Raw genomic sequence first — 20,838 nt, forward strand, 5'->3', positions numbered from 1 at the left:
CTCCGCCTTCCCGCCGCACCTTCCTGCTCACCGCAGCGTTAGCTCGGGAGGCTAGCTAATGGTTAGCACTTTAAAGCCGTTAATAACCAAACACTTTTATAAAACATTAAACCCACGTCGAATGGACAGAAATATCATCAAAAGGGAAACTACAGCTCTGACATTTTGACCTTTTACATTATTTGACGTATTTTCTGTAATTTCGTGAGTTATAACTAGCTTGAAGGCAGCTAGCTACAACACGGGGAAGGCGGACTTCCATACAAGACTTTCAAAATAAAAGCTCAAAGTGATAAAACAACTTTTTATTAAACTCATAATTTGACAGTTTGAGGCGTTTTCCGGAATGATGGAGACCATGAGGTGTCACTGAAAGCTTTGAAAAGGTTAGTAGTTAAGATTTGTTTTTCAAACTAATGTTTCCAAGGCCAAGAACGGTTGTTTTTGTTTATTTCCGTCTGATAAACTAATAAGGTAAAAAAAAAAATGCAGCAATTCTGGTTCAAGGATCTTTAATTTGAGAATTTGCTAGTTTTGAATAGTGGTGGACATATGGTTGGATAAATAAAGACATTTGCGGAGCGACTTTATCTGATAGATTTTTCACCAATTTTTGATATTTTACAAGATTAATCAATTAAAAGAAATAGCCAGATTAGAGAAAATGATCCTAGGCAGCACAAATTAATTTATTTAATCTAAAAATAGTGTAATTTTTAGTGGTCATGTAATAAAAAATTCTAAGTTCCAGCTGTCAGACAGAAATAAAAGTATTTTCTTTCCAATAAAAGAAAACAAAAGAAAAGTCATGTAGTATAATCTGCTAATGATGTCAAAGTGATAAGATGCTCATCATTTTTTATGTTATTGGTTAAAGATTTGCAACATGAGCAGTGACCAATGAAGAGAAGTCAGCTGTGTCTTCATTGTGAGTCTTATTGCTGCTGAGAATGTGTCATATAAGTGCAGGTATCAACATTATAAAAGCTGATAGTGGAAGATTTTGCACTAAACATCACCACACAGTCTGGAGGTGCAGTTGTACTGTAAACTCAGGGTTAGGTAACGTGCTGTATGTGAGTGTGGAGACGGGAACATGGCGTGGGAGCAGTTTTTGTCCCATCTCAGGCGTTCCTGGTGACAGACCACAGCAGGTGGAGGAAACTGAGCAGATAAATAACTGCAGAGTTTCATTGACTGATGCTTAGGGAGGCAGATGAGGGCTGTGTTTCAGGATCAGGCCATGATTTTCTACATTTTAGTTCCTGAGTCCAAATCCCAACCAGAGACTGACAGCCCCAATGAATGTAGTGTACTCAGCATAATGTGTGTGGATGCAGAACCTGGTTTAGCTTACTGATGATGGTGATTATGAGTATGGTAGTGATGGTGATGATAATGACGCATTTGGGAAACTAGTGTTGGATTCTGGATAAAAGTGAATGAAACAATAAGGTGTAAATCAGATCTACTCTACCTGACCTGAGCCTCACGGTCTCAGTCAACAAACCGCCACCTCCCCTAGTTCGCTGTCCTCTGATTGGTGGAGCTGTGATGAGTTAACAGCTATTCTGAAGCATTTACAGCCTGGTTATTATTCCCAGCTGTGAAACACATGCTGCCTGCATTTATTTACAGGGCAGATCCATGTTCTGTGGTCTGATCCTGCTCACTCATGGTTGTGTAATATCTGACATGTTGTTCAGTTTGATATAAAAGTGCAAAACACTCAGAGGGGACATTTTTTCACTGTGAATGTGGGTAAAAACATCCAACTATGAATTCCACATTCACCAGCAGAGACGCTAATTTTCAGCGGAGTCCTGGTGTCTCTGTAAGTGCTGGCTTATCTCAGAACGTATTGTGTGTACTCATGTCTCAGTGTAACCACATGTACAAAATGCTGATGTGAAACAGGGGGGTAGTGATGAACCCACAGTCACAGATCAGCTGAATTTGCATCTCCTCTTGGTGTTATACAGCTTCTCTCTGAGTTTCAGCTCAGTGTTTAGAGTCCAGAGGCTTGCACCTTTAACGTCCAGGTTTATCGTCCTCAGTCCATGGCATGTGTGACCGACCGAAGATCCATGTTTTCCTGGGGGCTCCTCCTCCATCCTCCTGCCCACCCTCAGTGACTGGACCTAGGCTGGATGGTGAGGACCGTCCCCCTGCTGGGTGGAGACACCTGGAGCTCACCTGGACGGATGGATATCTGAGGCCTACAAGAGGTGAGGCGCTCAGGCACAGTCTAAAGGTGGCATTTGAGCTGCTGTTTGATTTCATTCTGTCTGTTTTGTCATCTGAGTTTAATGGTTAAGTTTTTAACCATTTTTTGGGGCATTAAAGTTAAATCAAGTTATAAACACAGATCAGAAATACAGTTGCATAACAGCATTTTAATTAGTCTGATTCCAGGCTGTTTTACAACAGATATTTATTATTTCTTATGTATTTTTGTTCATCTCAAGAACAGGAAGGACCAGGAGTACTGGTCTGCTCAGATGACCACAGTCCAACAGATGAACCAGGTCCTGAAAAGGAAGATCCGTGTTCATCTTCCATTCAAGAGTATCTGGAAAGTTGTTTCCCTGCAGCTTCACCAGGAAAACCAGAACTAAATCCTGAACCAAACCTAGAACTAAACCTTGAACCACACCCTGAATCACACCATAAACCAGATGCTCCACATTGCTCTGAGCCATGTCCAGCCATCCCTCCTCTGTCTGCCAACACTCAGTATCTTGCCACCTGGACTCTGAGTCAGGCCTTAGTCCTGACACGCAGACGTGTCGTCCAGTCAGCAACCAGCTCAGAGAAGACCCCATCTCCTCAGATCCCACCCACACATGTCCAAACACCACCTTCCTGCTCCCCGGAGCTCTTTAGCCCAGAAACTGTGTCCATTGAAGCGTCCATCGAGCTCTTCAGCCAATCCAGCCCGACCCCACAGGCCAAGAAAGGGGGCGTCATTCTCCAGGCCACCAATGATGGGGTCCTCTGCTCCCAGGAGTCCATGCCCACGGCAGACTCCCCCACCAAACCCCCCAGTCTCAAGAAATGCAAGGAGTCCAGGACTGAAGTGGCTGAGCAGGGCTCGAGCAGCACTGTCACTACACTTCTGACCCGCTGTGACAAACGAGGGCTGCGGTATTCGGTTCTGGTGGCAGTGATTCACCCCTGTCACCTGAAGGAGGTCAAGGTGAGATGTTAGTCTATGTCATAAAATCTGAAATATGTAAAGAAGAGGAGTCTTCATCTCAAACTTTTTCTTATAATTCTGGAAAAAATATGAGACTGATAGATAAATGATGTAGTATTTAAAGACCCCCCTTTCATTTAAATGGGTTTTTTCATTTATGTTACCTTATATAAAAATCTGCCTTCCACTGCACTGGCCAGTCTACGTGTATATGAAGCAGCAGATGTCAGTTTGTTCTCCTGAAATCTGGAGAGGAAGTGTATGAAAAACAAACAACTAAAAGATGTTTTCAGAAATCCTTGAAATCCAGCTTTTGTTGTTACTTCTAACTGAAAGGTAAAGTCCGGGCCGTCAGCGGGGACTTTTGTTCCACTGGCCTCAGTTGTGGTGACTGACCAGTCAGCTGTAGAGATGAAGGTGGTGCTGTGGCGGCGAGCGGCGTTCTGGGCGCTGACTGTGAGTCCTGGAGATGTCCTGCTCATCACAGGTACAGAAACACACCTGGTATCGTACATGTCTTCAACATAGAAGCCGAATGGTGGACGTGGGTTTGTGGTTTCTTCGTGTTTCAGTTTCTGTGTTGTTGCGTTTGATCAGGGCTGCAGGTGAGTGAAGACAGGTGGAGAGGAGAGACGCTGCTACAGTCCACCTTCAGCAGCAAGCTGCTCAACCTGGGCCAGATCAGCACCTGTACCTCAGCACCAGGTACGACTGGGAACCACCCAGGTCCTGTACCTGTCTAAGCAGACACCAGACTGATTTTCACACCTGTCATGTACCTGCAGCAGCAGCACAGTAAATTATTCAGGCTCTTGTCCAGGGCTGTGAACTCTCTCTCTCTGTCTCTCTCCCTCTCTCGCTCTCTCTCTCTCTCTGTCTCTCTCTCTCTCTCTCTCTCTCTCTCTCTCTCTGTCTTTAGCTCCTCAGCATGTTAATGCTCGCTCACTCAGCTCTCTGTGCGGCTTTCTTCGGGAGCGGCGTCCCTTGCTGGCATCTTTGCCCAGCTGCCCCCTACAGGACCTGAACCGCCTCCCCTATGCCAGCCTGAGGTCACTGAGGGTCAACACACTGGTTCATGCCCTGCTACGCGTCGTACACACTCACATCAGCACAGGTGAGTGTGTCTCAGGTGCAGAGCATCAGCTGTACACGACGCAGTGATTTAAAGTGTTTCATGATGAATCTTAGTGGTCCATAATAAACAGTAGTCAACACACAACAAAACATTGTGTGTGTGTGTGTGTGTGTGTGTGTGTGTGTGTGTGTGTGTGTGTGTTCAGAGTGGCGGAGTGAGGCGCAGTCTCGCTGCAGGTCAGCGGTCCAGCTGAAGGCGGTTGTGACGGTGCAGCAGGCGGACGGCCAGCAGGGGGTGCTGCTGCTGTGGGGCACAGCAGTGGACTGGCTGCCTCGCTTCAGTGCCAACAGAGGTTCACTTTACATTTCATTTCCTGAAGCCTCACTCTAATTGTAAAGGGTTAGTTCACTCAAATAACAGAAAAATACCTCCTCTGTCTCCTCCAGCTGCTGTCTGGGACTTCCACATCCTCCTGGTGAGGGAGGGTTTGACATCTGACCTCCTGGAGCTGCACTCCACCCCCTGGAGCTCCGTCCGGCCCCTGGACCCCACCGACCGCCGGGCACAGGTCTTCCACCGGCCACGGTCCGTCCGCTCAGGAGAGGCCAGCACCGTGGAGCTGGACCTGGACACGCTGCTGTCCCAGAAATACAGCGGTGAGTGTGAGAGCAGCGTCGGTATGATGTGGGACAGACGGATCCCTCGGTTTATACTGCACCAAAAATACAATTTTTATGATGAAGCTGTAGTTTTAGGGTTGATGCTTCCTGTCTGTGTCTGTTTCCTGTGTGCAGCTGCTTCATAATAAAAGCTCCAGTACAGTTTCACTGAGAACAGCCTGCAGTCACGACACTCACACCTGAGAGAGGTTCATGAAGTCACATTATATTTGTCTGTTTTTAAAAGTAAAATCAGGATGTTTCTGGATTCGCTAAATGTCTTTCATTGTGACGATTCACAGTTTCTGTTGTATGTGATACATCATAAATAAATCATTTAATACGATCGTTTTACAGGTAAATATCATTTGAAGTGTAACTTTTTAAAGATCTTTGCTTCTCAAATTGCAAGTTTGAGTTTGATTTCCACATTAAATCTCACTGACGTGCTGTAAATGCACAGAGTGGTTTTATCTTCTGTTCCGTTCTCCATCAGGGAACGTGGAGCTCAGAGTCGAGGTCACTGCCTTCCACTTCCAGGATGTTCCACATTCCCAGAGTGCACCTCAGCCAGTCCTGGACAGCTCCACGCCACTGGCAGGGATCGTTGAGACGTTGAACGGGGACGTCACCTACACCGGCTGCGGTCGCTGTGCCGCCGAGCTAGAAACCGATTCCAACGGAATCTACTGCCCCTGTTACCCCTGCCTTCCCCACACCGCCGTACGCCGCTACTACAGGTACTGGTGTCAGTACAGTGATTGTTATTAACATGTCAGTGTAAAGAGGCAGCAGCTACAGATGTTCATTAAGAACATAATCATTTTGTGCATAAAATGCAAAGAAAGACATCACACAGTTCAAAAGTTACATTTTTGTTCTAAAAATGCATCAAATTTTGCATCAATTAAAATATTTTCTCTCAGATGACTGATCAATAAAATGACTGACTGATTTGTGCGTGTGTGTGCATATGTCTGTTTCAGGCCAGGTGTGTTGACAGTAAGTGGGCGGGGCAGCCGTCAGGTGTATGTTCAGGTTCCTCCTGTTCCTCTACAGAAGATCCTCGACGCTCCGCCCGATAAACTCCACAGGAGCTCAGGTGAGCTAAAGAACTCGGTTCTTTTGGCCTCGGATCTTTGGTAAATCTTTGTCCCTCGTTTGCTGCTGTCGCCTGTCTGACAAGCAGAAGATGCTTGTGGTTCCAGATGGATTCGTACTCAAGAGTTCCTCTGAGATCACACCTGCAGGTCAGGATGCTCCAACGGTGACAAAACTGTTCAGAGTTTACCAGTGTTTTCGTCATGTTTCAGCTCCAGGTTCGGAGGTGAAACACATCCAGGTAGCAGCAGACAGGATCCACAGCCTCCTCTCCCTGCCAAGAAAAACCGTGATCATCACCATCCGTAGCCACTTCCTGTGCGACGAGAACAGCGTCCCCATCGATCAGGACCTCACACTGCTGGACCTTCAGCTCCCCAGCAGACTAAACCCTCTCACCTGAACACAGATTGTCCAATCACAGGGAAGCTTTTCATTCATCTACGTGGAGTTCAGAGGTTGGTCTGCTTCTCTTTAGTTTTACCAACCAAGAAAAACAAGGGGTCAAGGTTAGGGGTCAGGGGTGTAAGGAGCAGTGGGGTTTTCTGCTCTAATGTGAGCTGCTGATGTTAAGCAGCTTTAAACGCTGCAGTTCACACATCCAAGGCCAGGAGGCAGCTCAGTGGCTGACTGGTTTAGTCTGTGGGGTTGAAGAGTCAGTCTCACTGAACACAGTTTGACATCAGCCTTAGCCCAGTAGCTACAGTCGACATGTATCACGTAGCATCACATTATCACAACATTCAGCTCTCACTTCATCACAGTCCACAGGTGGAAATCTGATGCTGGTTTTTCTACTTTACCTAAAATCGAGGACATGTTGCAGACATTACTGTGCGTTTATTGTTAAATCTGCCACAGTTCTAATAAAAACCCAGATGAGAAGAGGAAACCTGGACATGGACTGGGACAAGCAGCTGTCAGTAAACCAGATCTTCTTCAGAACGTGACGATCTGTGGTTTCACAGGATATTAACATGAGATTTGATTCTGCCTGACGCAGACATTTAATAATCATCATCTGCAAACACACGTATTTCATTGTTTATGTTTGGAAATAATAATATAACTACTGTATATCACGTTATTACTGACACCAAAATCCATGTTATCAATATTTGATCAATAACAAACGACTCAGCTTTAAGTGGGTTTTGGCATAAACTCTTTATTCTGTCATTTATTTATTTCATCACTCGTTGACCTAATAAATAGTTTCATCGTGTCCCCCACTCCTGATCTGTTGCTGAACGTGTTATTGACTAAAAACACATAGAAAACATAACGACATCATGCAAAGTGAGCCACATGTGCAGAAAATGGAAGAACATACCAATAATCATAGTTTAAGCAGCTACTTCATGTGTGGGTAAAGATAAAGGATGGATGGTTGGTTCATATGTGAAAACCTGCAGAAGTCAAGTAATTAATTAGCACAGCGGGTTAGCTTAACACTGGCTAATACTAGTTAGCGCTAACTAGCACATGTAAATAAACAGCAGCGACTGTGAGGAAAACACAGTCTGAGTTGAAAGCTGAGGTCAGGCTGAAAGGGCAGAAGGAGGGCGCACGTGAGGCTGGTTCAGCAGTGTCTGGGGTTTCGGGATGTGGTTTGAAGGTCCCTGGAGTCTTTACTTCCCTGTGGATATTTCATTGGCGACATTGAGCAGGTCGTCATACAAATCTTAGAAAAACCAAAAGCGAGTTAGGCAGTTAGTGCATGAAGAAGTGCAATTCTACCAGAAATACGTTGTCACATCAACTGTGTTTGTGGGGTTCAGTGTTTGGGTCGGTGTGGACTGAGCAGATCTCTGATCTGGGTTTGATATGTTTTCCCAGTACCCCCTGTGGTTCTCTGCATCAGCTTTTGGTCCCTGCGTATGTGGACATGTTCTCCTTACAAACTAGGTCTATTTTGTTTCCATAGTGAATGAGGAGGTCCTAAAAATGTCCCACCATACTGCAAACTGTTTTTATGTGTTATTCAACATCTGAAAGTCTGAAAGTCAAGAGCATTTTCTCTGGTTCACTTATGTCCAGTGTCCCGTATCCCCCTGAGCTGCCCCAGACCCTCAGCAAACCACCAAACCCAACTGGAAACGACTGGAGCCACCAAACAGCTGCTGCTGTGATGTGTCTACAGTTTTCTGTATGTTCTGCAGGTGTATTTGATTTGAAGAAGCTCAGTGCTTTGTGTAAAGGCTTTGACAGCACCTCATACATACCTTCACCACCTCCTTCCACACTTGGTCCTTTAGGTACTTCACTCTCTTCTGCCATTCCTACAAAGTCTCCGTCACCCCCTGAGGCAGCACCCGCTCCCTCCTGTTCACTGAACAGGCCTGAGAACCCCGATTTCTTCGGAGTCCCCTTATTGTTGTCCTCTTTGTCGAACACATTGGAGAAGAATCCTCCTTTTCCCTCGTCTTTATTGCTGTTGTCTTTCTTCTTGTCGCCTCCGAACACTGAGAGGATTCCTCCTCCTCCTGCTTTCTTGTCTTTCTTGTCCTTGTCCTTGACACCCAGCGCGCTCTTCACTGCGCCCTCCACCATGTCTCCTGCAGAGCAGACAGCATGCACTGTTTCACACGAAAACCTCATTGGTTTGACTTCACCTGCCTGGAGCACCTCAGGGTGGGTTTTACCTCAGAGGGCAAAGAGTAAAAAAAGTATTTGGAGTTCACCTGAAGCTCCTCACCCGTCAGCAGAGGCTCTATATTATTTGTTGATTCTTGAGGTAATGACTATGAGTGACAGCTTTGCCTGCAGCTCAGTAAAATCCCATATGTCTGTGTTTTTAGCCTCTTTCTGCAGCTGTGGTCACGACTCACGTCTCAGCAACTGTGGGATGGACTGTGGTTCATCCCCTCATGAATTAACTCGTGTCCAATAATTAAATGAAACTAATGGCATTGCTCTGTTGGACTTTGTTAGTGATAATTAGCTAATGTTAGCCTGCTAAAGAAATGACACCTGCTGATTGTCAACCTGTTAGCTTTTAGCACCGCTGTGCTGGGATGGCTGCAACCAGTAAAATACATGCAAACTACTCAGGATGTTAAGCCTGATGTCGCTGTGGGTACAGCATGGTGGCAGCTCCTGGGCCACCATGCTGTACCAGCTCACCACAGTGGGACCCCATGTCCCTGGCAGCTCAGCTTCAGGTGTGTTTCAGTCTGTGCTGGACTGTCAGGCTCTTGGTTCTCTACCCAAAGCTCAAAGCTCGTTGTTAGAGCCATCATGAACCACTATGACCCAGCACTGGTTCAGACTCCAAAGTGTTTACAGACCAAAGCTTCTCCTACAGGCCTGACTTTCTCTCTGCTCTGTCCAAAACAACCAAACTTCCATCTGTGTTTGTGTCTCTAGGACCCTGATTCAGTTTCTCTGCTGCTCATTTGGACTTTTGGTTGTAAAATCATCTCTCAGCACAGACCAGGACTATGGTGGGTTCTGAAGGACAGGAACAGTTTTTGTTTTGGAGCCTGGTGTCTGGGTGGGGGATGTAATACCCAACAAGTCAAAACATCAAAACCTTCAGACCCAGTTTAAACACTTGTCAGATTCTCATTAGTCCTGGTGAATTTTCATTCCCAACTTCTCAGACTCACGAAGCCTCTTGCTGATCTGGCTCCTTTTGAATATTTGTCATAGTTTCCCCAGAACCTGGAGCATGAAAACACGAATCTGTGCCTGCCGATGTTCTTTACTCACCCACTTTCTCCCCGACCATATGTGCAAATCTATCCATCTCTATGTCTCTGCTGGTGTTTCTGTCCGCCTGACGAGTTTAAAGACGGGTTTCGGAGTATGTTTTCTGGCAGGTGGAGGAGAGTCTGAGACTGTGCTCACAAGTTTCTGCCAACGCCTGTCAAGGAGTCAGGTGTGTCTGCAGACAGGCCCGACCTGTTCCACCTGCTCGGATGCTCCGGTGCTCTGATGCTGCTCTTTCGGCTGATCAGTGATACTTCACTTAGACCCGTGCAGCGTTTGGTAGCAGCAGCTGGATGTTCGTGAAGCTTTCTGGCAGCTTTGCCTTCTCTCTGTGTTGATGTGATGTGAGGTGCAGGTCAAAAAATGACTCACGGTGAAAAACTCATCAGCTTCCATAAATCCATCACAACAACAGAAGTGAAGTGAGTCACACCTGGCACACCTGCCCAGACTAACAGAGCCCACAGTCAACTTCTGTGTTGTGTTTTATGTTTTCAGTTTTTTATTGGCAGCATGAGAAAGGTGATAATTCTACTTTCCATTTATTATTGTTTTTTATATTTGCATGTACTTTATGCAAATTGGGGAGAAAAAATATATAATTTTGAGGAAATAAACATGAGAAAAATCTGATTACAAGTAAAAAGTGGCACAAGAAAACATCTCATGAAAAAAGAGGTTAAAAATATAAGGTATGCTCTGATAAAAACATTGACCACCTGGTGGAGACACACTCCAGTCTGTGGCTGCTGGATCTGGATCTGGATCTCACTGCAGCTTTTACTGCTGAGGCCTGTCAGGTGACACTAAACCTCACACCTTTATGATTTCGCTCCGGGGCTAACTGCTGCTAAAACAACAGCAGGATATGTACACGTTAATATTCGTGTTTAGTATTCCCTTACTGCACCACTCCTCCTCAGTGTGGTGTTAATGAAAATACCAAACCATATTTACAGTATAAATAGAACTGAAACCGTCGATTAATCCATCAATAGATTGACACTTTGATCATCATCAAGTGTTTCATGTTTCAGCTTCTCACACATAAAGATTCACATTTCAGTAAATTGAATTTACATTTAATTGTTTGGAAACTTTAAGTGTTTGTTTTCAATCTGCTGATTATTTATGAGAAATATTTGCTGCAGTCTTAAGAATAACAATGCTGCTTAATACATCAGTAATTAGCAATTAATATTGATTAGAATATTGATTGATGAAGGACTGACATTCACTAAAAATTGATTTTATATAAATATATATGAAATAATAAAGTTGATTATCTTCCTTTATTCATTGATGTTTGTGATGAATATGCAGAGAAACAAAGATGAATTCTGAGTAGAATTTATTTAAAAAGCATCAACACTTTTCACCAAGAGACAAGAAACAATTTGCACTTGTGTTTTAAAACTTTTGACCGTATTAAAAACATTTAATTAATGAAGCCAAATGCTTGTTGTGTGTAGGTGACAGGTTATGAAAAATCATAATGAATGATATTTGAATTTCATTTCATAGACTATACAGTTTAACAGTGTCTCTGTGGACGATGTTCAGAATTTTCCTCAATCCAAATGATCCTGAGTTTTTCTAACTCAAGAAAAAAACAAAAACAAAAACAGATGATTAGTAAATTATAATTTTCATTTCAGATGAAGTTGCTCCTCCCAGGGTGGAGGTGAGGATGCTGGAGGTGACGAATCAGGTTTTCTCTGAGGTCAGGAGAGAGAAAAGGACATATTCACATTATTATACATTATTGTTCACATATATCACACAGGACAACCAGGTTTCACTTCACACACAAGATACTTTTGCACAAAATGCAGCAGATTTAATACAGAGTACTTTTACACTGCAGTATTATTACTCTTCAGCTTGCTTTGTATGAAATTGTGATCAGTATTTTTCAGTGTTAAGCTAAAATAAACCAGCCTGAGCCCACCAACCTGAAAAACTAAGGCCTCCAGCACTACCTGGAGTCTGGACTCACCTCCTCGTCCTCACTCCTTCTTTCCGTCTTCGAATGAGAGGACGTCTCCGATGTCAAATCCTCCTCCTTTGCTTTCATCTTTCTTCCCACCGACGAGGGAGAGGGCATCTCCGACTCCGAATCCACCTTTGTCGCTTTTCTTCCCTCCAACCAGCGACAGGGCGTCACCGACTCCGAAACCACCTGCACCCCCACCTCCACCTGCACCTCCTTGCTTCTGCTCCTGCTTTTTCCCCATGACGTTCTTCACCGCGGTCTCTACCACCTGACCTGCAGAACATGGAGCAGCATTTTTGGGGAAAATGTAGTGAAACCTCGTACTGTTCCAGGTGCAGGCTCAGTTCAGGTATTTCCAAAAAGGATTTCATAGTTAATGTCTGCACAGGGTTTACAAAGAATAATTGAATTTTGTGGAAATCATTTAAATTTAATTCCGTTTAATTAAATTGACAGTATTTTCATTGGACTGATGGTAAAAACAACCAGAGTGCTCCTCTTCACACATTCCTGAGGTAAAACTATCAGACTAAAATCTGACAAACTGGATTTGCCTGAAAATGGATTTGTCTAAAAATAGTCCGTAAATATTGTGTATCAGCTCCAGTTTGTTTACAGTCAACAGACAACAACCAAACAGCAGAGAAACGTTTTCCATCATTTAAACACATTTTACTCTGATTTGGTGCCTGAAAAACTTTCTGCTGCAGTTTAAACAAACTCCTGCTGGTTTAAAGCAAAAGATCCAAACATGCCATTCAAGCCTGGAGACAAAAACACGTCTGCAGTTTTAAAGGCCCGACATCGTCTGATGTTGGTCGTATTTTCCAGATGATACTCACCTGCTTTTTGACCAGCTACTTTTGCAATCCCCTCGTTCCCCAGCATGTTTCCCAGGTTTTCCATGGCTGCAGCTCTGACGAGTGTGTGTGGATGGACAGGTTGGGTCTTATAGATGTAGCTGTCCTGCAGGTGACGCCCTGAAGAAGAATCAGGTGTGTCTGAGCTACACAGCATCAACCGGTCTGTCAGGTATCAGCAGGTGAATATACCAGCTTTTGTTTATGTGACATTGTCCAGGTTAGTGAGCACCAAGCCCTGAGCAGTGACTGCAGGCCAACCTCCTCCCTCTAGAGGAATCTGAAAAAGGCTGCATGACTCACCACAACACTTGGTTCCTGCTCATAGGAAGACGCTGGCCTGGATGAGTCACGGGGCTCCGTAGAAAACCGAGGCCAGTTTAAAGTTTAGAAAGTGGAGCAAAGATTTTCTTCAGTCAAGTCAAAATTTCAAGCCACATTTCGTACAGTTAGAAATCAACAGTTAATTTCCCGATTCATCACTTTGCGTCACAGCCCATTCTATGGGGCGCGTTTCTATGCTCTGCCTTTCTTTCTGTTTTGATATAAACACAGATGTGATGATGTCGACGTGTTGTGCAGTCAAACCTACTTCATCACCACACGTTTATGCTCACTGGTTGGTTGTAGAGTGCAGGAGTACAGTGTATGATGATGATGATGATGATGATGCACAGCTCGATGCAGGGAGTTGTTTTAAAGAAATCCGACTAAACACCCAAAGAGCTGAACATCAACAACATCAACAACAAAGCAGTAAATAGTTGAGCCGCTCTCAGAAACTGGTTTGTATGGTTCTGGTGGAACATGTGAACAGACCCGGTGAATCCTGCATCATGCAAACACTCATCAACATCAGTCGTGGTAATAAGGGAGTAAAATGTGCATTTTCAGGAGCTTTTCTGTGTGAGGGTGAAGTCGGGCTGAGGCGGGTCACCTCAGGTTTAATTACATCTGACTAGACCGGTTTCTGTTTTGTGGGACTGAGGTGATGGACACAGGTGGAGCTGTGTTTGGCTAAAAAAAGATGTGCTGACATTGACGGATTAGTCATCCTCAGCCTGTGTACTTTCACTGAAGTACTTGTACTTTATGTTCCTTTGTACTTATGTGATAGCTGTAGCTACTTTTCTGGACAAAGTTTTATTTGAGAAACTTCTGATAAAACACGTGGTTGAAGGTTGAATTTGCTGTTTTTGTGCAGTTGCTAATGTTTCAGATCCCCCCCTTTAAATTCCTCACTGTCCACACTGTCTTTTCACTCTTACTACTCTTGTATTGCAGCGTAGGTTCATGGTGGCACGTTATGGGTCCGAATCAACTGCTGCTGCCTTTGATTCTCATTTCCTTTGGAGCATTTTCTGTAGATTTGGCTGAAATGTTGATCAGGTGGAAACCTGACACCTGCAGGCCTGGATCAGGGCTTGGAACTTCGCCCTGAAGCGGCTGCCGCTCCTTCCTGTCTCCATCCAGGCGTTGGCTCCTCCTCGTGGTAGAAACTGATTTTATGTCTCATCCAGATGTTTGAAATACGGACCATTTCTAAACTGACCATTCACATTTACAGCTGTGGACCTGATGGACTGAAGAACCAACTTTATTAACATGTTAGCAGGATATATCCAGATGTCTGCAGTCCAGTCCAGTACTACACGTATTATCCTACTTTTACCACAGTCCAGTCCAGTACAATGTATTGCTGTTTCATTTTAATGGGTTGTGATCACTGTGGGTCAGTTATAAATCGCGGTACACTCGTAGATCAGTCAGTAAGTGATTATGTAACAGTGAAGAAAGGAAGAGCGGAGAGGTGGAGGTGAACTCATTCTCTTTATTTCATTGGTTGTTTTAGAAAAGAGGAAATCAGCTCTGAAGCTCAGGTAACATCAGCGACAGACGCAGGTGAGTGTGTGGGGAAACGACAGGATTCATCATTAGTGTGTATCAGAAAAGCAACATGCATTTGATTGGCTTCAGATACCTGTCTGTAAGGGGGCGGGATCAGGTGATCCCAGGTGATTGACAGGAACGGGGGGGGGGGTTATATGATGCTCAGCCTGGGTGATGTCACCCCACACCCACCAATCAGCTGAGAGCGTGGAAGCACTGACCTGACGTCAGTGAGTATGATGTGCAGTGTAACCATGGCAACAGTAGGGGGCACGAAGACGAGGGTTTCTATTGGTTAATGAGGTTAAATCACATACAGGAAATAGGCCTCTGTCAAGGGTGAGCGGGGTCAGAGGTCAGCTGAAGTTTTCTCCTCTCCATGATTGTACAGGTAGGAACAGGAAGTGACAGCCGGTCACTGACGGTCTGAGGGAAAAGAGAATCAAAGGAACAACAATCAGTTTGTTTCAATTTGTAGTTGGACATTTGTCTGAGCACGTGCCCAGAGGAAACAGAAACTGTCACTGCGGTGCCAACATTTCTTCATTTCTGCACATTGTTCGACACATGGACAAGAAGGCCCAGTTCAGTGGAGCATGGAGCCTGGACATGACTCCAGACACCAGGTTTCTCTGTTTGGGCTCATTCACAGTGCCGTGTTCAGTGTGTCCTGGAGTGTAAACAAGAAGTTTTAAAGTCCTCTGCCAGCCTCAGTTCACAGCCCTGAGGATACGTTTCAGAAGAGCCGAGACTCTGAGGCTGCTTCCTAAATAAAACTCTTGCAGTGGCAACTCACTAGACCTGAAGGTGTGGATCCATCCGCTGCTGAAAACAGACCCAACAAACACAAAGTCTCCTGCTGAGTGAGGCATGAAACAGGTGGAAAGTATTTTTCTGCAGCACTCACCTACTGTGCATCCTGTTCAGTCTGTTCACCTGCAGCCTCTGTTTTTTCAGGGACGTTTCCCTGTGGGAGACACAGCACAGGTCACATGGCTGCAGCAGCAGTCACAGGTAAAAATCCTACACTGGGTTGTTAAAGACTTTAGTCCTACAGGTCCAGTCATCATAAAGACGTTTAAAATCGCTGCTCTGAAGAATCAAGTTGGGTTTTTCACAAAAAACTCAAACTAGTTTCTGTTTTTAAAAAATTCCAGATATTTGAGGATGTAAATATTTGTTTTTTAAGTTTTAACCTCCCTGAGGAGACAACCTGCACATCTCGTGTTTATTAGACTGAGGTTATCATCAGAAAATCTGTGATGGGACAAACCAGCATTCAACACGTTGCAGTAGCTAATGAAAAGCAGCAGATGGTGTGATATTGACCATATTGGTCTTTAGTGTGAGTTGAGAAAGCCTTTGCTCGTGCAGAGCGGAGGGTCAGGACCGTGGCTGGTTTTCAGCAGAGACGCCACGTGAAGCCAGAGATGAGTGAAGCTGAAAGAAACGTGTTAGTCTGAGGGTCAGAAGGTGTTTTCACTCTGATTTGTGCTGTGAAACACGTTTACAGTCAGAAAATCAGGCTGCAAGCATCATGCCATGCAGTCAGTCACTCAAACCCCCCGACCAATCAGGCACCTCCTCAGCCACTGGTCCCGCCTCCTCCTGTTCCCAGCCAATCACCAGAGATTTGTGAATGAAAAAGATAAAAAGTTATCAACACAACTCAGAATATTAATTATTGTAGGAAATATTAACAATAATTAAAACTGAACAGGAAATATAGTTTAAATAATCTTTTTATTTTAAAAATGGAAAATCAAAGTCGAAATGGTTTAAACTTTTGTTTCCATGTAGGAGCGAAAAAAAAAAAGGATTAACAGAACAATGTTAAGTTCATTTGTTTTAAAATCACCTAAACTGCATTTTAATTGACAGTAAGTTCAGAAACATTTGGCAGATTCAAGATAAATAATGCAAATACCAAGACTACTACCGAAATATAACGGGTTGTTTTATTTTGTCACATTAAAATCCAACACCTCCAAAACACTGGGGTCATGTGACGTCACATCACTCACCGTGCTGACGAATCCGGTTGCCAACGCCGCGTTCTCCACCCCCTCCACCGTTGCCTGGGCAACCTCATTGGCCCCGGAAACCGCAGTTTCAGCAACAATGTTGGCCTGTTCGGTCGTCTTCTGGGCAACTGGGCCACAGAAAACAGGTTTAAGGGAACTGACCCAACACTGGTGGTTGGAAAACGGGTCATAGAGGAAGGAGGGTTAGTTACCTGTGTTTACACCGGTGACCATGCCCTCCATCGTCTTGTTTCCTGGAAAACAGATGAAACAACATAAGTCCCTGCAGCTCACACAGAAACCTGAGACTTTGATTGAGTGATTGATTGATTGATTGATCCCTTTTCATGCTGTTGATCCAAACTATTGATTCATTCTGCTGAACTTTAGACAGTTCCACTCATCTATATCCGTCACTTCTGCAATACGAACAGTCCCAGACCTGATGTAAATATGTCAGATTGATGATTATTGTTTTGCTGTGCAGACCTGAGGGAGATTAAATCAGGTCACCTCTCCTACAGGGCTCAGTGCAGCGAGAGACTCTGAGACTCTTGTCTGACCTGGATTCCTCTGCAGAGACAAACTGGTTATTTATTCATGTCGCCCAGTTTACACCCAGACTAGCAGCAGTCGGCTGCACGAAGCCCAGCTGGTGTTTTATATTCTGCTGCTTTTATTCGTTATTTAAAATGTGCACACACACCACGGTCAGAGCTCGTGTGGTTTTGAGCAGCAGCGTCCAGTGGACAGCACAGAAAGTGCAGCTGGCTTCTCCTCAGCCTCGTTGCTGTTGTTCTCTGGTCCAGGTCCAGACTCGGCGATAGTTCACCAGGGGGCGTCAAGCTGGTCGACATGTGACGCTCAGACTGAACAGTCTTTGTCTGAGTGAAGAGTCTGTGACTAACTGTCTGTTGCTCCCACAACAAACTTCTCTCCCCAGAGAAAATGTGTGGAAACTGCTTTCAGAGTCAACTGACGCTGGATCGAGGCTGCACATTAGAAAATCATTTACAGGAAGAAACTTAGAACGGATATGATGCATATTTGATGAAGCTGCAGGTTTTATCTTCTCTAATGGATTATTTGACTTTTCCAAGCAACACGGGATCAGTGCAGCTAGAGCAGAATCGATAAACGTCCTCATCATCGTGTTCGTGCAAACTGAGTCTGAAGTTGCAGATTAAAGCCTTTAGGTGTAGATAATATAAACGTTTCTGTAACAGGCCTCAGCACAAACTGCACAGTTTCACCAGTGGAAAACATGTTTGCCCACAGACTAGATTGGATTTCAGCTTCAGGGACTTTAAAGGTCATCAGTGCAGGTCAGGTTTTAAAGCAGATCTAATCCATAGTTTAACAATGAACGTCTAAAGTCCAGGTGTGTGTCAGTGACTGACCATCTGAAGCTGTAGCATTTAGCAGCTGAAGAGCCACAGATTTCCCTCAGGAGGTGGTGGAGACCAAACCCAGAGCTCAAACTGAGGGAACACTGGTACTGCAAACGTTTAGGAACAAGCCCAACATCAACTAAAATGTCTGGGCAGCGGCATCAGTCAGTGCTGCTCAGCAGCTCAGCAGTTTGAGTGGAGCAGGTCTGCAGCAGCGTTTTTCACAGTTTAAAAAACGGACACGTTTAGTTTTACAGCTGCAGTCAAAGTACTGACAGAGCTACAGCAGCTTTTATTTATAGCGTGTGTACACAGATAAAGGCTTTGTGGAGACTGATGCTGTCAATCTGTTTTTGAGGAGCAAGTCCCCCAGGATGTTGTTGTGTTTGGGAAAAGTGATGCAAACGATCTGATGCAGAAACTGGGTTCAGGTTAAAGATCAGTGTTGCTTCATAACTGAAGGACACGACGAAGAAACGCCCTCTGCCATCTGACCACACTGTGGTTTTGTTAATGTGCCAAGTATTGAGTTTTTGAGGGGACAACACTGAGCTGTCTACTGACCTTCAGGCCAACTCTTCCTCCATCTTCTGGTTCAAACCTCTGCATCTTCAGATTTGATTCAGTGTCATGATGAGCTGCACTTTCTCTGTCAATGTGAATATTTTAAGATTCCCCCACCCATCCCTCCTTCCATCCCTCTCACTGAATTCCACTCCTCCTCCGCCCATCCCTCGTTCACTGTCCACTACAAAATTCTAATTTCTGATTTTAATTTTAAACTTCGACTCAAATGTCGTTTGTCTTTTTTCTGTGACGTCTTCTCCTCTGTTCATCCCTCCATCCACCCGTCTATTTCCCTTACAAACATCCTCCACATCTTCAAATTTAGTGCAGTGTCATGATGAATTGCATTTCCTGCCTCTCACCTGTTTTCCTTTGATCTGTCCTCCATCCATCCCTCCTTCAGTTTCCATCCAAACCCAGTTCTCACCTCTGATCTTTTCATCTGCAGTTTGATGTGAAAATGAACTTTTTCTCTCCTTTACTCATCCACCTCTTCTTCTATCCGTCCCTCTATTTCTCCATCCTTTCTTTCCTTTCTCTTCTTCCACATCTATGAATATAAATCAGCATTTTCTTTTCTGTTCTGTCCCCTTTTTTCAAATTGAATATTTAAGCTTCAGCCTCTAGTCCTCCACCTACCACTCCCTCCATCCCTCCATCCTTCTCTCCCTCCCCCCGTCTGTCCCAGGTTGTGGTTGGATTTTTCTCGTCCTCCGCCCATCCCTCCTTCAGTTTCTGTCACAACTCAGCTCACAGATCTAATCATTTCAGGTCAGATTCAACTTTCTCTTTCATTCCTTTCATCTCTCCATCACCCTTTTTCTTTTCTCTGATTCTTCTCCTCCACTTTTTACCTTCTCATCCCAAAAACTTCTTAGTGCATTTCACTTTTCATCATCCATCCATTCATCGCCCTCTCACCTACATAGATGACTCCCTCCTTGGTCTTGGCGGCGGCCTCTTCCACGCCGGCCTTTGTCTTCTCGGCTGCGGCCACCACTCCATCCTTCGCCATGGAGAATCCCTTCTTAAAAACATCCATGATGCCTTGCTTCTTCTCCCTGCTTCTTCTTCTTCAGCCTGTTTCTTTCTGCTCGTGTCTCTTCTTCTTCTGCTCTGTCTGCCTCGGCCGTCTCGTCTCTTCTCGTCTGCCAGCGATCTGTTGTTCCTGCTAATGGATGAAAGTGAGAGAGGGTGGAGAGAGGGAGGGAGGCGACTGAAATAGAGAGAGAGAGAGAGAGAGAGAGAAATATGTGGAAGCAGCTTGTTGTGCTGGAGCAAACAAACAGAGAAGTGGGGCAGAGGAAGAGATAAAAAGAAATAATGGGATTAAAGGGGAAACAGGGCGAGGAGTCCAGTTTTCTGTTCTTGTGAAACAGCTAAATCAATGTTTCAGAGTCTAAGGCCTGTCTCATTATTGTGGAAAAGCAGATTCTGTGTGTGGATAAACACTTTTGTTCATGTTTGTTGAACTTTGACCTCTGCCTGTATTGATCCACACCAGACAGCTTCATCAGTAAGTGCAGCTGAGATGGTTCCTCCCTAACTGCTGTTAGCAACATTGGCACTGTTTCCTACAGCGCCCTGAAAGTTTGGACTGTGGTGACCCAGAACACTTGAATGAAAATGATGTATTATCTGAACCGGACCACTAGGCCAGTATTCCCCAGTATCCACTTGTGGTACTGCAACACAAATATAGCAGAACTCTTTGCTTTAGAAATGACGCAGGCCCTTAAGAAACCAAATCTGACATTAAAAGAGTCAGAGACACGACAATTCGATTCTCTCTCTTGGAAAAATTCTTTTGGGCCCCTGTGCGTCACGTGATGAATGCAGAAGGTGGACCAGATGCTGTGCCTGGGGAACCAGACACCTGGAGGTTCTGGTTCCCCCTCAGCTCATTGGTCGGTGATAGCATGGCTGCCGACAGGAAGGGTATCACAGAGAAGTGAGAGAGCTGTGGCGTTACCCCCCTCCCTCTCTGTCCTGACAGGAACCTGAACGTGAGTCAGCACAACACCCTCAGCTTCCTCACCCCTTCTCTGATTGGACGACAGCCGGCGCCGGGCTATTTTTAGACCCATTTTACCTCCATCTTTTTCCAGGATGGGTGGGTGGAGGATCAGCAGCAACATTATGGGCTGCCGTGGGTTACCGTGGCGACGAGAGCACAGTCAATACTGACCATCATCACACACACATTCTGCCTGGTGCCGTAATGTAGACCGATCGATTTCCATCTGGGACAGGCTCAGCAGCTCGAACACACACGGCTGATGGACGGTGAGGAAATCTAATAAAAATGTAATGAAAAGTATCGGCTCTGACATTTGAGAGTCGGACTGAAAGAGCTGTTTAC

At 44.9% G+C, this 20,838-nt stretch overlaps 3 protein-coding genes across 7 annotated transcripts; 1 reads left to right on the plus strand and 2 right to left on the minus strand.

Annotated features, from left to right (window-relative positions):
* Positions 1-26: 26 nt before the first annotated feature.
* Positions 27-7,238, plus strand: shld2 (shieldin complex subunit 2). 3 transcript variants are annotated; one of them, XM_026309346.2, is made up of 11 exons: positions 27-386; positions 1,983-2,228; positions 2,469-3,199; positions 3,536-3,686; positions 3,797-3,904; positions 4,119-4,313; positions 4,480-4,626; positions 4,721-4,930; positions 5,430-5,673; positions 5,920-6,035; positions 6,247-7,238. In XM_026309346.2, exons 2-11 carry the CDS (start codon positions 2,066-2,068, stop codon positions 6,435-6,437), a joined length of 2,256 nt encoding a protein of 751 aa, XP_026165131.1. In that variant the 5' UTR covers positions 27-386; positions 1,983-2,065; the 3' UTR covers positions 6,438-7,238. The 3 variants fall into 3 exon arrangements, with proteins under 3 accessions (XP_026165131.1, XP_026165130.1, XP_026165129.1); XM_026309345.2 differs by having other exon boundaries at positions 29-386; positions 2,058-2,228; XM_026309344.2 differs by lacking the exon at positions 27-386 and adding an exon at positions 402-928 and having other exon boundaries at positions 2,058-2,228.
* Positions 7,183-10,054, minus strand: LOC113131749 (uncharacterized). 2 transcript variants are annotated; one of them, XM_026309365.2, is made up of 3 exons: positions 9,749-10,041; positions 8,260-8,592; positions 7,183-7,718 (listed from the first exon to the last, which is right to left on the minus strand). In XM_026309365.2, exons 1-3 carry the CDS (start codon positions 9,783-9,785, stop codon positions 7,666-7,668), a joined length of 423 nt encoding a protein of 140 aa, XP_026165150.1. In that variant the 5' UTR covers positions 9,786-10,041; the 3' UTR covers positions 7,183-7,665. The 2 variants fall into 2 exon arrangements, with proteins under 2 accessions (XP_026165150.1, XP_026165148.1); XM_026309363.2 differs by having other exon boundaries at positions 7,183-8,592; positions 9,749-10,054.
* A 4,361-nt stretch (positions 10,055-14,415) lies between these two features.
* LOC113131753 (synuclein) lies at positions 14,416-19,680 on the minus strand. 2 transcript variants are annotated; one of them, XM_026309370.2, is made up of 6 exons: positions 19,398-19,674; positions 16,731-16,772; positions 16,519-16,646; positions 16,076-16,102; positions 15,402-15,461; positions 14,416-14,920 (listed from the first exon to the last, which is right to left on the minus strand). In XM_026309370.2, exons 1-5 carry the CDS (start codon positions 19,516-19,518, stop codon positions 15,402-15,404), a joined length of 378 nt encoding a protein of 125 aa, XP_026165155.1. In that variant the 5' UTR covers positions 19,519-19,674; the 3' UTR covers positions 14,416-14,920. The 2 variants fall into 2 exon arrangements, with proteins under 2 accessions (XP_026165155.1, XP_026165157.1); XM_026309372.2 differs by lacking the exon at positions 16,076-16,102 and having other exon boundaries at positions 19,398-19,680.
* Between the last annotated feature and the right edge of the window lie 1,158 nt (positions 19,681-20,838).

The sequence above is a fragment of the Mastacembelus armatus genome, chromosome 15 (genome assembly GCF_900324485.2).
Source record: "Mastacembelus armatus chromosome 15, fMasArm1.2, whole genome shotgun sequence".
NCBI lineage: Eukaryota > Metazoa > Chordata > Actinopteri > Synbranchiformes > Mastacembelidae > Mastacembelus > Mastacembelus armatus.